The sequence below is a fragment of the Schistocerca cancellata genome, chromosome 2, assembly GCF_023864275.1.
Source record: "Schistocerca cancellata isolate TAMUIC-IGC-003103 chromosome 2, iqSchCanc2.1, whole genome shotgun sequence".
NCBI lineage: Eukaryota > Metazoa > Arthropoda > Insecta > Orthoptera > Acrididae > Schistocerca > Schistocerca cancellata.
The window spans coordinates 1,105,279,857-1,105,296,605 of NC_064627.1; the positions used below are offsets into that span (position 1 = coordinate 1,105,279,857).

Here is a 16,749-nt window from a genome sequence, read left to right on the forward strand (position 1 = left end):
TCAGGAAATGCGTCTGGTGGGTGAGAGAAGGAGCCAGTTATGTCCAGCCCTGATTCTGAGTTTTGCCCAAAAAATCTTACATGCAGCTTCAATGTCTATCTTGGCAGGTTTGAAAAATACACCTTATCCATTTCCCATTAGCCTGTCATTTCGATATACACTTAAATTTCCCCCTAAAATCTCACTACTATGAATTTCAGTATTCAATCAGCTTTTTTTATAACTAGTATTATGTGAGGTTCACTGCTTTTCAGGGGAGTGCTTTGAACAATGGCACTTTGTTGCAAATGCTTTGGCAGTTAACCACTAGGATTTTAATACTCTCATCTGCGAGAGGCATTTCTTTCGATCTTACACTGATACTTCTTGGCTTCCTATGGCTATTGTTATGTGGATTAGATAGTGTGTCACCTAATCTTTAAAAAAAGGAAAAAAAAATAAGTAAAACTTTGTGTGCACCCTGCACACACTAGCTACCTGGATAGCAGTCTCTGATGTTTAGTGCGCACCTGACCCGTTTAGAGGCACCCTACAGTTGTCAGTTTTAGTCTGTGTTCTTTTCTGTGATAATTTATTTCAATATCTGCCATTTTAGGCATTTTGTGCAGTACTGAAAGAAGATACCCGTGATATAATCTTGTGTGATGAATCGATCTTAGTTGAAATTTGTTATTTCAGGCTTCTCTCTTTTATCTTTTGTTTCAGTGGATCTAATAAACTTAGGATTTTTAGTTTGAATGGTTGGCAAAATTTTGCTTTTGAATTTACTGAACACTTCTTGCAGTGCTCTTGCTACACATTTTCTTGGCTTCACTCAGCTTTCATTTATTAACTAGCCTTTGATTTCACTTAAATCTGTGATTGAAATTGTTTTTGCTTCCGTAGCAACTTTTTTGTCAATCCATTAAACCATGGTGGAACATTCCCATACCTCACAATCTTGCTTGGCCCATACATGGCTGTACAGTGGTTTTGAATGTTATTGATTTATCTTCCTGATCTTTGGTCTTCAAGCTGAATAGATGATGTTGACTACTGAGATACTCTCCAGTCTGCATCTGTCACTTTTAGTAAGCAAAAATATTTTCCTATCTTTATTAACATTCCTTGCTGCAACAGCCATTATCTTCTGAGTGGGCAGCCATGATAAATTTGAGGGAAGGCATAATCCACAAGGCTGTGATCAAATATTGTGCTTTATTCTGCACTACAAGCTTAGGGCATGGCCCATTTTCAAATGCATCTACAACAGATGGGGATACATCATAAAAAAATGAGATGAAGATGATGTCTCCTTCACCTATTATAGATGTGCTTGAAAATGGGCCATGGTTGAAACTAGTAGTGCTCGACAAAGTAAAATTTTAAAATACAGCCCCATGGAATGATGTCTTTTGTTGTAACACTATTAATAATTGGTGCTGTCACAGCCTTAGGATCGCTGATGCCCTCCTCTACATTAACTGATTCAAAGAGTCCAGATCTGTCAGTTGCTACGAGGTCTAAGATATTTTCCTGATGATTTGGTTCTGTAATTCATTCAGAATCATCTCATGTGGATATCTGGTAGTAGTTTTAATCATTAGGTTCTCTTATTGCATAACTGTCAAGTCTGTCAAGTGGAGGACCCTCTCTTATTACAATAGCATAACCAGGAAACTTATTCATGACATTCTCAAAATTGTCTCTGAAGCATTTTGCCACTACAGCCTCTTACACTGCTGGTTTATGAAAGCATCCATTACCAAGGATCTACATTTGATGCTTAACTTCATCCAGATTATTTCACATTTGGATTCTGCAATGACCTCACCAGATATCATACGAGAGTTCTTTACAGTAATAAGTATGCCACAATCACTGGTGTCTAATCCATTCATGCCATATGTATTCCAGTCTGAATTTAGGATTTCACTTCTGCTTTCTGTTCCATTGCTATGTGAGGATTATTACCTTTCATTGTTCTGTAACCTTGTGATGGATGTTTGCGCAGTTTATTAATACCACACTGGCATTTTCTCTTTCCTGTCTGCAAGGATGAAAGTTCTCCTCTGAAAGTAATGTGGCTGATTTCTTTTCGATTTCATTAGGAAATTCATGAATGGTCTAAGGAGGGGCATCTAATCAAAGAAACCTTCATGTGTATGCCAGACATACTCTGCTACATGAGTAACCATTTCTTTTGTGTAGTGCATGTCTCACCCCATCAGAAGGGACTCTGCAGTTCTCAGTATGTTACTTCAGGTCAAGAATTTACATCTGACATCATAAAATTCACATTCCTCACCATAGAAAAATCATCTGAGCCACTTGTTTAATCTTACCACTCAGTTCCAGACACATGAATAGCAAAAACAGACCTCTAAAGTTTGAATAGAGCATTAGTAGTATGTTGCTTGACACAGTCACGTCAGTTATATATCTAGGCATAAAGTTGCAAAGTGATATGAAATTGAATAAGCATGTAAGGACAGTAGCAGGATAGGCAAATGGCTGATTGGTTTATTGAGAAAATTTTAGGAAAATGTTGCTCATATATAAAGGAGACTGCATGTAGAACACTAGTCCAACTCTTTCTTGATCGGTGCTCGAGTGTGTGGCATTGCTACCAGATCAGATTAAAAGAAGCATTTTAGAGGAACCCTGCTAGATTTGTTACTAGTAGGTCTGATCAGCATGCGAGTACACTGGAGAGCCAAAGAAACTGGAAACCTGCCTAATATCATGTAGGACCCCCGCGAGCATGCAGGAGTGCCACAACATGATGTGGAATTGACTCAACTAATGTCTGAAGTAATGCTGGAGGGAACTGACACCATGAATCCTGCAGGGCTGTCCATAAATCCATAAGAGTACAAGGGGGTGGAGATCTCTTCTGAACAGCATGTTGCAAGGCATCTCAGTTATACTCAATAATGTTCATGTCTGGGGAGTTTTGTCACCAGCAGAAGTGTTTAAACTTGGAATAGTGTTCCTGGAGCCACTCTGTAGCAATTCTGGATGTGTGGGGTGTCTCATTGTCCTGCTGGAATTGCCCAAGTCTGTCAGAATGCACAATGGACATGAATGGATGCTGTTGATCAGACAGGATGCTTATGTGCGTGTCACCTGTCAGAGTAATACCTAGATGTATAAGAAGCCCCATATCACTTCAGCTGCACATGCCCCACACTGTTTCAGAGCCTCCACCAGCTTGAACAGTCCCCTGTTGACATACAGGGCCCATGGATTCTTGAGGCTGTCGCCATACCCATATGCGTCCATCTGCTTGATACAATTTTAAAGAGACTCATCCCACCAGGCAACATGTTTCCTGTCATCAATAGTCCAATGTCAGTGTTGACGAGCCCAGGTGAGGTGTAAATGTAACGTTTGTGTATTGCAGTCATCAAGGGTACACCAGTGGGCCTAAAGCTCCGAAAGCCCATATCGATGATGTTTCATTGACAGTTTGCATGCTGACACTTGTTGATGGCCCACCATTCAAATCTGCAGCAATTAACAGAAGGGTTGCACTTCTGTCATGACGAATGATTCTCTTCATTCATCGTTGGCCATGTTCTTGCAGGTTATTTCTTCAGCCGCAGTGATGTTGGAGGTTTGATGTTTTATCAGATTCCCGATATTCATAGCACACTCATGAAATGGTCATATGGGAAAATCCCCACTTCATCACTACCTCAGAGATGCTATGTCCCATCACTCGTGCACCGCCTACAACAGCACATTCAAACTCACTTGAATCTTGATAACCTGCCATAGTAGCAGCATTAACTGATCTAACAACTGCGCCACCCACTTTTTGTCTTGTATTGGCATTGCCACCCTCAGCGCCTTATTCTTCCTGTTTACATATCTCTGTATTTGAGTATGCAAACCTATACCAGTTTCTTTGGCACTTCAGTGTATTACAGAGATGCTTCGTGAGCTCAGTGGAAATATCTGGAAGGAAGACAACATTCTTTTCATGAGGCACTGTTGAGAGAGCTGGCCTTTTAGACTGACTGCAAAGTGATTCTACTGTTACTAACATACATTTCGCATGAGGACCACGAAGAGAAGAGAAATTTGGATTTGTGTGGAGGCACATAGATATTCACTTTTTCCTCACTCCACTTGCAAATGGAAGGACAGGGAATGACTAGCAGTGGTGCAAGGCACCATCCACAATGCACCATACTGTGGCTTATCGAGCATATATGTAGATGTAGATGATTACTATTCCCTTAAGGAGCTACATTACCCACTCACTCATGATGGAGCTCTCAATGACCCACACACCCAACTTTTGTGCTTGCCCAAGCTGAGCATGAAAATTGCCCACTGGCCAACAGACATGCTAGCTCAAAAGTGTTATCACACTGGATAATACTTCACTCTTTAACCAGCTTTAATTGATTCCACCATCTTTCACCATTTGTCCTTGACTGAAGACAAACTTGTCAGATGTTGCATGTTGGGAGATGTAGTAAGAACAGAGTGTGCGGGGGGGACTCCAGTAGCACCAGAAGTGTAACAGCTCTTGACACAGATGCCCCAACACCACTGTAGCTAAGAGCAGCAGCCTGAAACCTGTTCACTGAGGCCAACATGCCTTCCAGTTGTTCTGGGCAGTGGCCAGTTAGCCTTATGCCTGCAACCACAGTACAGGCCCTATCAATTTCCTTCTTGTAAAAACTGTATAACATTTAATTTTGGGTCTGAGTAACCTGCTTCTTCTTTCTAAGCTTTTCCTGCTTATCCCTCTTTTTTTCTCTGAGGAACAAACCAATAGTCCTAAAGCAAGGTTGCTGAAGGTAAGGCGGCCAGCATTTTTGTCTTGTAATTGAAGGGCTTATTTCAATAGTGGTACAAGTCCATTTTTGTTTATTTTAAGATACAGAGTCCTAAAGTTAAATGAATTCTGAAAAATCTGCAGTTGAGATACCAGAAATATTCAAGCAAATGGCTTCTTGCTAGAGATGAACCTTCCTTTCTGTTTGTTTGGATCATTAATGTCAGAAGCACTATAACCAGAAAAGTGGAGGTAATGGACTTGTACCACTTGTGAAATAAGCCCTTCAATTAAGATGTTGGGTGTAAATTGTAACCACCATCTATTCAATAATACAGGAATATACTTTGTTGAATGGAGTAAAATGTATAATTGTCTGTTATTTCTAGTGCACTCTTTTAGCTAAAATACAGAGTGTCCCAAAAAGAATGACCTAATTTTAAATAGAATTATTTATTAGGAAGCAGGGCTTAACACCAACAAATTGCATACTAAATTACTCAGAAAAGACAGAAGTTTATAAAAATCCATCATAAGTGTTCAATATGTCCTCCATCGGCTGCACAGACGATATCTAGCCGATAGCTGAATTCATACCAAACTGAGCATAAGGTGTCTACTGTCACTGAAGCTACAGCAGCTGATATTCTGGTTTTTAGATCATCATTGTCACAAGGTATGGAAGAAACATAAACACATTGTTTAACATATACCCACAGGAAGAAATCACATGATGTTAAGTCAGGGGACCTAGGAGGCCAAGAGAGTAAAGCCTGGTCTCACGGTCCTGTACGCCCTATCCGACATTGAGGCACGTTGGCATTGAAGAAATGGCTCATGTTGTTGTGCCAGTGCGGTGGTGTTCCATCTTGCTGATATGCAAGATATGATTGTCCTGTTAAAGTTTCTTCCTCAAAAAGTAGTGTCTATAAACCTTGCTTTGCGAAACAGCACAAAAAACATTCACTTTTGGTGAATCACATTCATGTTCAGTTATTTCATGAGGATTTTTGAGCCCCCGTATACTTACATTATGACTGTGAACCAAACTGCTAATATGGGAAATTGCCTCATCGCTGAATATCAACCGTGACATAAAAGTGTCATCTCCCATGTCCTCTAGAATGTTGTTGTTGTTGTTGTTGTTGTTGTTGTTGTGGTCTTCAGTCCTGAGACTGGTTTGATGCAGCTCTCCATGCTACTCTATCCTGTGCAAGCTTCTTCATCTCCCAGTACCTACTGCAGCCTACATCCTTCTGAATCTGCTTAGTGTATTCATCTCTTGGTCTCCCTCTATGATTTTTACCCTCAATGCTGCCCTCCAATACTAAATTGGTGAGCCCTTGATGCCTCAGAACATGTCCTACCAACCGATCCCTTCTTCTAGTCAAGTTGTGCCACTAACTCCTCTTCTCCCCAATTCTATTCAATACCTCCTCATTAGTTATGTGATCTACCCATCTAATCTTCAGCATTCTTCTGTAGCACCACATTTGGAAAGCTTCTATTCTCTTCTTGTCCAAACCATTTATCGCCCATGTTTCACTTCCATACATGGCTACACTCCATACAAATACTTTCAGTTGCGACTTCCTGACACTTAAATCTATACTCGATGTTAACAAATTTCGCTTCTTCAGAAACGCTTTCCTTGCCATTGCCAGTCTACATTTTATATCCTCTCTACTTCGACCATCATCAGTTATTTTGCTCCCCAAATAGCAAAACTCCCTTACTACTTTAAGTGTCTCATTTCCTAATCTAATTCCCTCAGCATCACCTGACTTAATTCGACTACATTCCATTATCCTCGTTTTGCTTTTGTTGATGTTCATCTTATATCCTCCCTTCAAGACACCATCCATTCCGTTCATCTGCTCTTCCAAGTCCTTTGCTGTCTCTGACAGAATTACAATGTCATCGGCAAACCTCAAAGTTTTTATTTCTTCTCCATAGATTTTAATACCTACTCAAAATTTTTCTTTTGTTTCCTTTACTGCTTGCTCAATATACAGATTGAATAGCATCGGGGAGAGGCTACAACCCTGTCTCACTCCCTTCCCAATCACTGCTTCCCTTTCATGTCCCTCGACTCTTATAACTGCCATCTGCTTTCCATACAAATTGTAAATAGCCTTTTGTTCCCTGTATTTTACCCCTGCCACCTTCAGAATTTGAAAGAGAGTATTCCAGTCAACATTGTCAAAAGCTTTCTCTAAGTCTACATATACTAGAAGTGTAGGTTTGCCTTTCCTTAATCTTTCTTCTAAGATAAGTCATAGGGTCAGTATTGCCTCACGTGTTCCAACATTTCTGCGGAATCCAAACTGATCTTCACCAAGGTCGGCTTCTACCAGTTTTTCCATTCATCTGTAAAGAATTCGTGTTAGCATTTTGCAGCAGTGACTTATTAAACTGATAGTTTGGTAATTTTCACATCTGTCAACACCTGCTTTCTTTGGGATTGGAATTATTATATTCTTCTTGAAGTCTGAGGGTATTTCACCTGTCTCATACATCTTGCTCACCAGATGGTAGAGTTTTGTCAGGCCTGGCTCTCCCAAGGCTGTCAGTAGTTATAATGGACTGTTGTCTACTCCCGAAGCCTTGTTTCAACTTAGGTCTTTCACTGCTCTGTCAAACTCTTCACACAGTATCATATCTCCTATTTCATCTTCATCTACATTCTCTTCCATTTCCGTAATATTGTCCTCAAGAACATTGCCCTGTATAGACCCTCTATATAATCCTTTCACCTTTCCACTTTCCCTTCTTTGCTTAGAACTGGGTTTCCATCTGAGCTCTTGATATTAATGCAACTGGTTCTCTTTTCTCCAAAGGTCTCTCTAATTTTCCTGTAGACAGTATCTATCTTACCCCTCATGAGATAAGCCTCTACATCCTTGCATTTGTCCTCTAGCCATCCCTACTTAGCCATTTTTCACTTCCTGTCGATCTCATTTTTGAGATGTTTGTATTCCTTTTTGCCTGCTTCATTTACTGCATTTTTGTATTTTCTCCTTTCGTCATTTAAATTCAGTATCTCTTCTGTTACTCAAGGATTTCTACTAGCCCTCGTCTTTTTACGTACTTGATCCTCTGCTACCTTCACTATTTCATCCCTCAAAGCTACCTATTCTTCTTCTACTGTATTTCTTTCCCCCATTCTTGTCAATCATTCCCTAATGCTCTCCCTGAAGCTCTCTACAACCTCTGGTTCTTTCAGTTTATCCAGGTCCCATCTCCTTAAATTCCCACCCTTTTGCAGTTTCTTCAGTTTTAAATTACAGTTCTTAACCAATAGATTGTGGCCAGAGTCCACATCTGCCCCTGGAAATGTCTTACAATTTAAAACCTGGTTCCTAAATCTCTGTCTTACCATTATATAATCTATCTGAAACCTGTCAGTATCTCCAGGGTTTTTCCATGTATACACCCTTCTTTCATGATTCTTGAACCAAGTGTTAGCTATGATTAAGTTATGCTCTGTGCAAAATTCTACCAGGCGGCTTCCTATTTCATTTCTTAGCCCCAATCCATATTCACCTACTACGTTTCCTTCTCTTCTTTTTCCTACTGTTGAATTCCAGTCACCCATGATTATTAAATTTTCGTCTCACTTCACTACCTGAATAATTTATTTTATCTCATACATTTCATCAATTTCTTCTTCATCTGCAGAGCTAGTTGGTATATAAACTTGTACTACAGTAGTAGGTGTGGGCTTCATGTCTATCTCGGCCACAATAATGTGTTCACTATGCTGTGTGTAGTAGCTTACCCGCACTCCTATTTTCCTATTCATTATTAAAGCTACTCGTGCACTATCCCTATTTGATTTTGTATTTATAACCCTATGGGGGACTATTTTACCTCTGGAATATTTTACCCAAGAGGACTCCATCATCATTTAATCATACAGTAAAGCTGCATGCCCTCAGGAAAAATTACGGCTTTAGTTTCCCCTTGCTTTCAGCTGTTCGCAGTACCACAACAGCAAGGCCATTTTGGTTAGTGTTACAAGGCCATATCAGTCAATCATCCAGACTGTTGCCCCTGCAACTACTGAAAAGGCTGCTGCCCCTCTTCAGGAACCACATGTTTGTCTGGCCTCTCAACAGCTACCCCTCCGTTGTGGTTGCACCTACAGTACGGCTATCTGTATTGTTGAGGCATGCAAGCCTCCCCACCAACGGCAAGGTCCATGGTTCATGGTTCTTGCCTCTAGAATAGCATTGCTAAAGTCTACTCGCTTCACTTTGTCAGTATCTCGAAGAGCTTGTACCAGTTGTAATTGGTACAGTTTGAGGGCTAAATGATGCCGTGACACATGCCACACTGTCATGTGCCGTAACGCAAGTTCTCAGCTAGCACGACGCATAGACTTGGGGGGGCTCCACTGAAATGCTCGTTGGATTTGTTCCACTGTTTGTTCAGGAACGCGTGGCTGGCCAGGACTTTTGCTTTTACAGAGGCAACCTGTTTCTTTAGACTGTTTATACCACCGTTGAATGTTCTTTGGTGATGGTGGCTTAGCACAAAATCGAATATGAAATGCCTGCTGAACTGCGATCACTGATTGAGTATGACTAAATTCAATAAGAATACACCTTCTGTTGTGCGGATGCCATATTGCACCAGATTGGCTGCTCGCTCCAGGTCAGTGCTCGAAGTGACATCTAGCAGATTTTTTCTGAAACTCTAGACCAGGCCGTTTACATCTAGCACTGTTTCAGTTACCTAATGACATTTGTCTCAATATTATTACAAGTTAAAATCGGGCCACTCTTTTTGGGACACCCTGTATTGCTAGTGTAATGCACTTAATATCGTGAGAGAGAAATAGTACAAAATAATAATTTTAGTACTCATCTGTTTATAAATTCTCATCAAAATATAGCTCTTTGTAAAGATGTCTAGGAAGTACACTCCTGGAAATTGAAATAAGAACACCGTGAATTCATTGTCCCAGGAAGGGGAAACTTTATTGACACATTCCTGGGGTCAGATACATCACATGATCACACTGACAGAACCACAGGCACATAGACACAGGCAACAGAGCATGCACAATGTCGGCACTAGTACAGTGTATATCCACCTTTCGCAGCAATGCAGGCTGCTATTCTCCCATGGAGACGATCGTAGAGATGCTGGATGTAGTCCTGTGGAACGGCTTGCCATGCCATTTCCACCTGGCGCCTCAGTTGGACCAGCGTTCGTGCTGGACGTGCAGACCGTGTGAGACGATGCTTCATCCAGTCCCAAACATGCTCAATGGGGGACAGATCCGGAGATCTTGCTGGCCAGGGTAGTTGACTTACACCTTGTAGAGCACGTTGGGTGGCACGGGATACATGCGGACGTGCATTGTCCTGTTGGAACAGCAAGTTCCCTTGCCGGTCTAGGAATGGTAGAACGATGGGTTCAATGACGGTTTGGATGTACCGTGCACTATTCACTGTCCCCTCGATGATCACCAGTGGTGTACGGCCAGTGTAGGAGATCGCTCCCCACACCATGATGCCGGGTGTTGGCCCTGTGTGCCTCGGTCGTATGCAGTCCTGATTGTGGTGCTCACCTGCACGGCGCCAAACACGCATACGACCATCATTGGCACCAAGGCAGAAGCGACTCTCATCGCTGAAGACGACACGTCTCCATTCGTCCCTCCATTCACGCCTGTCGCGATACCACTGGAGGCGGGCTCCACGATGTTGGGGCGTGAGCGGAAGACGGCCTAACGGTGTGTGGGACCGTAGCCCAGCTTCATGGAGACGGTTGCGAATGGTCCTCGCCGATACCCCAGGAGCAACAGTGTCCCTAATTTGCTGGGAAGTGGCGGTGCGGTCCCCTACGGCACTGCGTAGGATCCTACGGTCTTGGCGTGCATCCGTGCGTCGCTGCGGTCCGGTCCCAGGTCGACGGGCACGTGCACCTTCCGCCGACCACTGGCGACAACATCGATGTACTGTGGAGACCTCACGCCCCACGTGTTGAGCAATTCGGCGGTACGTCCACCCGGCCTCCCGCATGCCCACTATACGCCCTCGCTCGAAGTCCGTCAACTGCACATACGGTTCACGTCCACGCTGTCGCGGCAGGCTACCAGTGTTAAAGACTGCGATGGAGCTCCGTATGCCACGGCAGACTGGCTGACACTAACGGCGGCGGTGCACAAATGCTGCGCAGCTAGCGCCATTCGACGGCCAACACCGCGATTCCTGGTGTGTCCACTGTGCCGTGCGTGTGATCATTGCTTGTACAACCCTCTCGCAGTGTCCGGAGCAGGTATGGTGGGTCTGACACACCGGTGTCAATGTGTTCTTTTTTCCATTTCCAGGAGTGTATATCCAAGTTTATTATTTGGAAAAGGACACTATGTTCTTATGATGTGTACATCCATTCATTTATTTCATATCTCCACAATAACTTGAAACTTCATTCTTCTTCACAATGGATGTTCACAGTAATAAACGCTTTACGTTATTCCACTAAAAAGAAAATAAACTTCACTTCATATAATTTTTGAAAACAATTTTTTACTTTGATGTGTTACCTAAGGCGCCCACTTACCAGATATGAAACACCTCAATGACATCATACTGCATCGTCTGTGCCACCTGGAGAACAATGTTACTGTACTGAACAAGACATTCCAGCATCGTACCATGGTTTTACCAGCATCTAGTGGACAACTTGTTATACACCAGAAGCCATCTCCACAGTATCTGTGTCCCTCCTCAATGACTGCAACAGCTAAGTGACCAACTCATGGCATGTAATTTGCTTGTTTCAGGCAACCGTCTCTCATTATATATACAACTGCATTGTATGGCATGTGATCTGCCATCCCTATCACAGTTATGAATTCTCACACTGATGATTCATACCCTACAATCACTGGAAGAAACAATTCGGTTATGCCTCATACTAACAAAGCTTACAGCACAGCCAGTCCCACACATATGTGTCTCCACCCTGCAAGAAACGGTCCACCTGCGCCCTGCCTTGCAGCCAGCCCTGATGTGTATGGTCATTCATACCTACATGAAGATGATCACAGCAAAATTTCAGCTTTCTTCTCTCCTGTCATCCTGTACTCCTCCATAGGGTAGGGGGGGGGGGGGGTGTCTACAGCCACTTGACCAGCAAGAATCCCCAGCATGACATCTCTGGCCATCGAGTGGTGCTGAGTAGATAATCTCTGGTTGTTTAGTCTGGACTTTGGCATGTGTTACAGTGGGATGTTTGGTCAACAACAGTGTACATATATTACGTAAATAAAGTAGTCAACTCTAATGTATGGCTCCATGTAGTATTTCATTGCACACATCTGTAGCCAAGTTCCTACAAGTTCAAACTGTGGTATGTTACGAAGTGCTACCCTAAAGTGAAGAGGTTTGCACAGGTGGGAAAGCCATGGTGGCCTGCATCAGACGAGCAAGATGACTGATATACCCACACACACACACACACACACACACACACACACAAGGGAAAGATTAGATGAAACGATAAACATGTAAATTACTCTGCTGAAGTATTCGTCTTGCACATATTAGAATGATGACAACAAAAGTAAATGAAATTAAAAGCAAGCTATGTGAACCAAATCAGGAGTTTCTTGTAAAAGATTAACTATAAAAGACTAACTAGAACTAGTTATCAAGACTGTATCTTAGAATGTAAATGTACTGTTTTGCATAATTCGGATGCAAAGCAAGCTGTGAGAAGTGTAGCTGAAAGATTGTGAAATATAATCTGTAAGCCCAAAATTGCCCAAACCTGTAAAATACAGTAAATAAAAATACTTGAAAGTCAAACAACAACAACTGAGCTGAAACCATGTCTCTGACGTTTAATTTTTATTTCATAGTCCAGTGTATTTCATTCTTTTGTTTGAATGTTAAATTGCTTCTTTTGAGGCTTACTGCTTTTATGCAATGAAATACCCCGGACTATGAAATAAAAATTAAAGGTCAGAGAAGTGCATAACATCAGTAAGCCTCAAAGAAGCAGTTTAGCATTCAAATAAAACAATGAAATACACCAGACTATGAAATAAAAATTAAAGGTCAGAGACATGGTTTCAGCTCAGCTGTTGTTGTTTGACTTTCAAGTATTTTTATTTACTGTATGTACCAGGTGTCACTAAGCTAGATACAGGTTTAATATGAAAATTAGTTCTGAAATTTGTGTAATTGGCTGTTTAAGCAAACAATATTTTTAAACTTTCTGTGCTGAAATAATATTTCTGTAGCATCAAAAAGATGCTACTTACAGATTATCCTCTTTGCATAACAGGATAAAACAGAAAAATGGTTTTCACTACTTGAGCATGCGAACTACCTATCAATATCTGTTACTAATATTGTTTCCCCTTCTGCATATTACATATTGTAAGTTCCGTACATGATTAGTTACATCTTTCTCAAAACTGTTACTCATAGAGAAATATATTTGGCCATATCATTTGCTGTTAGTAATTATTACAGTTTGTATGCCACACATACAGTAAATATATATCTTAACTCTTTCAGGAACATGTAGAAGCCATGAAACCTGGCAGTGTTGTAGTGGACCTTGCTGCTGAAGCTGGTGGCAATGTTGAAACAACACGTCCAGGGGAAGTTTACACGTATAAGGATATAGTCCATGTGGGGCTTACTGATTTACCCAGCAGACTACCTACTCAAAGCTCAACACTTTACGCCAATAATGTTTCTAAGTTCCTACTCTCTATGGGCACAAAGGACAATTTTGATATAAACATGGAGGATGAAGTAGTTAGAGGAAGTGCAGTTTTGCATGAAGGGAAACTCCTTTGGCCACCCCCTCCTCCTCAACAGCCAGCTGCCGCACCAGCTGCCAAAGCCAAAGCTGCTGTTCAGGAAGTTGCCAAGCCAGAGCCAAATTATTTTCTCAATACCTTCAAGGATGCAGCTATGTATACTGGAGGTAAGTCAACATTCATAACTGCAAGGTTACAAAATGTTTTAAGAATTCAATCTTCCTCCTCTGAAAAGCATTGGTCTTGGGGAAAGTTAAGGTAGCTATTTATATTTAGTGGGTGAACATTCCTGCATGCAGGGTACTGATGAGGCCAGTGTGTTAAAAGTGGCCCAAATACAGTTCTTTGTTTTGTACATATTCAACTTTCATTTTGTATGAATCTGGATAACTGACTGACATATGAGTGTGTATTCCTAAGTGTTGGTCTTAGAAGCATGACATTTGGATGGAACCTTTCCTACACAACCTGAAAGGATTTTTCAAAATTCAAGTCCTTAAAGGTATTAAAATTTTGTTTTGGGCACTGATGTGGAATGCTGACCATCCAACTGGTGTGTGTGTGTGTGTATGTGTGTGTGTGTGTGTGTGTGTGTGTGTGTGTGTGTTTTTTAGATGTCACTTCAAGGAATGAATGCGCACCGTTGGACTTGACAGAAAAAAAGTATATACAGTATTTAATAGAGACGTAATTTCAACAAATATATTTTGGAAAATTAATCCACCATAACTGGATGATGGTATCGAACTGTCCTGTATGTGAAAACTGCACAAGCATGTCAGTAGACTGACAGTTAGCACAGATAGTAAAGTGAAGCACAGGTATTCAGCTAATGGTGTAATATGTAAAGTACCGGTACATAGGTATTACATACCAATTTTACACTTGTAAGATGCTCAAGTGATGGGTTGTAGGAGGGTGGCTGAATGAGGAAACATGTCAAAAGCCTTTTAGCCAATGTTTCTCTCCTATAAAAAAGACTTGTGTACTACAAAGGGTTGCCAGTTTGACTTGGTGGGTATGATACATATAAAATGAAGATGATCAGTGCTTAACATTAAGTCAGTCAGTTGTTGCACGATTGAACTGTACAAAGGCAGTGAAGGATACTGGCAGTAGCTTTGTTTAAGAAACCTCTCCAGAGATGAGCCAAGTATTCACCTCGTGTGATTTAGAAAAGGGAAACGTAAAGGAGGGTGGCTTTAGGCCATTTGAACCCTACCTGTTGAGTCAAAAAATTTAAACACTGCACTTCCTCAAAAGGTGATCTGAAACAAGTCATTTTCATTTTATTCTTGGAATGTATGATGGACTAAAATACAGTTTTTGTTGCTGAACTCTGCTCATTTAACTAGACATTATGGTACATTTCTTCAAACAAGAGCTTCTCAGCAATATTTTACAAGCTCTGACTAATGAAAAGTGAGTGAAACCATCATCATACCACCAAACTAGAATCTTTCTTGGATGTATCAGTCTATATGATAGGTGTCATCAGGTAGCAGCCATTCTGCAGAGAACCAGCAGTTCTTAAATCATATTTATAATATTAGTGAGGGTAGTAATGAGTTTATTTGGCCCTGATTTAGTTGTTACTGCATTATATCTAGCAAGTGTATGGCCCTGTCTGTTATAAATGTTACTGTAGTTATTTTGTGCCTTAATTCCAAACAGAGTAATAATTCATTTGACATTGTTTGATGATAATACACTCATTATAATATGTTGATGATCAGGTATTCACATAATTCATTGTTACCAGTGAATGCTTCTGCATCTCTAAGTGTTTCAATTGCAGGCATCATATTGTTCAGTCAACATTTCTGCATGGCTGAGTGAGATTTCACAATGGTTGAGAAACTGAACTATGATTCAAGAGTGGATTCACCATTGTTGCTTCTTTTATGTGTTTGATCCAGGAAATGATGATGATGGTTTCTTTCTCTGTTTCTCTCACTGAAGAAGTCAAAGCCATGGAAATGACATTATTATCTTCCAGTATCTTAATGTCGGCACTGAGCGAGGAAACGCAGTAGCTAGCATACTGGTCTTGCACTCGGGAGGATAACGGCTCAAAGCTGTGCCTGGCCATCCTGATTTAGGTTTTCGGTGATTTCCCTAAATCACTTCAGGCAAATTCTGGGTTGGTTCCTTTGAAATGGCACAGCTGACTCCCTACCACATCTGTCTCTAAACTACTGGGACCAATGATGTCGCTGTTTGGTCCCCTCTCCCAACCAGCCAACCAACTAGCTGAATGTCAGTGCACTATCATTACCTCTGTTGTATTGTTTTTTGGTCTTGGGTATGTGTTGTCTTTGCTGGAGAATTTTTGTTACTTTTAATCATTATTACATTGACCTTAAATAGGAAGAACTATCCAGGTGAATCTAAAACCAGATACACTGCAATTCTACGAGCTTAAAAGAAATGATTTATTACTGCAGTCCCCTAATATTACAAAATACATAATAAACTTAACTTAATGCAAAGAATTTATCTTTGTGATCAGTACTGGATACTGTATAATTTTCTGTTAGAGTTTGTGACAAAGATACAAAATCTTGAAATAAAGACATCTGGTGCAGACCACAACTACTGAGTGTAAGTAGTACAGCTTGTGATATGGTTCGCCAACTCTCTCTCTCTCTCTCTCTCTCTCTCTCGTGTGGGTGGGTGTGTCGACATACACTGTTGCTATACTGGCTGAAAAATGGGGAGTGGAAGTCAAACATGGACTACTTTAAATGATGTAGCCAACAGGTACACATTTTTGTTTCACAGTTGTTCACTTTCACTGTTCACAACCCTCCATATACACATTTAATATGGCCACTGCACTATTGTTTAACTTTAGATAAGCCTCATTAATAGTTCGCAGGCAAACATCCACATACTGCTACAATAGTTTACTATTGAACATCTATGAGCAGTAAAAACCTAACCACACAGTTATTGAAGAATAACAAGATACTTATGGAACAGACACTGTCATTTTTTAACACATGGCCTAATTGTGTTACACTTATTTCACCAATGAATTGTTATTGATCTAACCAATACAGGTTCCTCGTCTGAAACTCAGCTGTGGACTGACTGTCTCGGGATTAAAATTTGGGCCCCTTATATATCCTCACAATAATAGGTACTGAAACTACACATTGTTTGAAGTTAAATTTAC

The 16,749-nt window shown here is 41.0% G+C and overlaps 1 protein-coding gene across 2 annotated transcripts in view; it reads left to right on the forward strand.

Moving 5' to 3' along the window:
* Positions 1–16,749, forward strand: part of LOC126163119 (NAD(P) transhydrogenase, mitochondrial-like) — a 280,298-nt gene that overhangs the window by 204,537 nt on the left and 59,012 nt on the right. For both annotated transcript variants that reach the window (XM_049920042.1, XM_049920043.1), the window contains exon 8: positions 13,318–13,735. In XM_049920042.1, the coding sequence (XP_049775999.1) occupies positions 13,318–13,735 (418 nt within the window). The remainder of the gene's footprint in view (positions 1–13,317; positions 13,736–16,749) is intronic.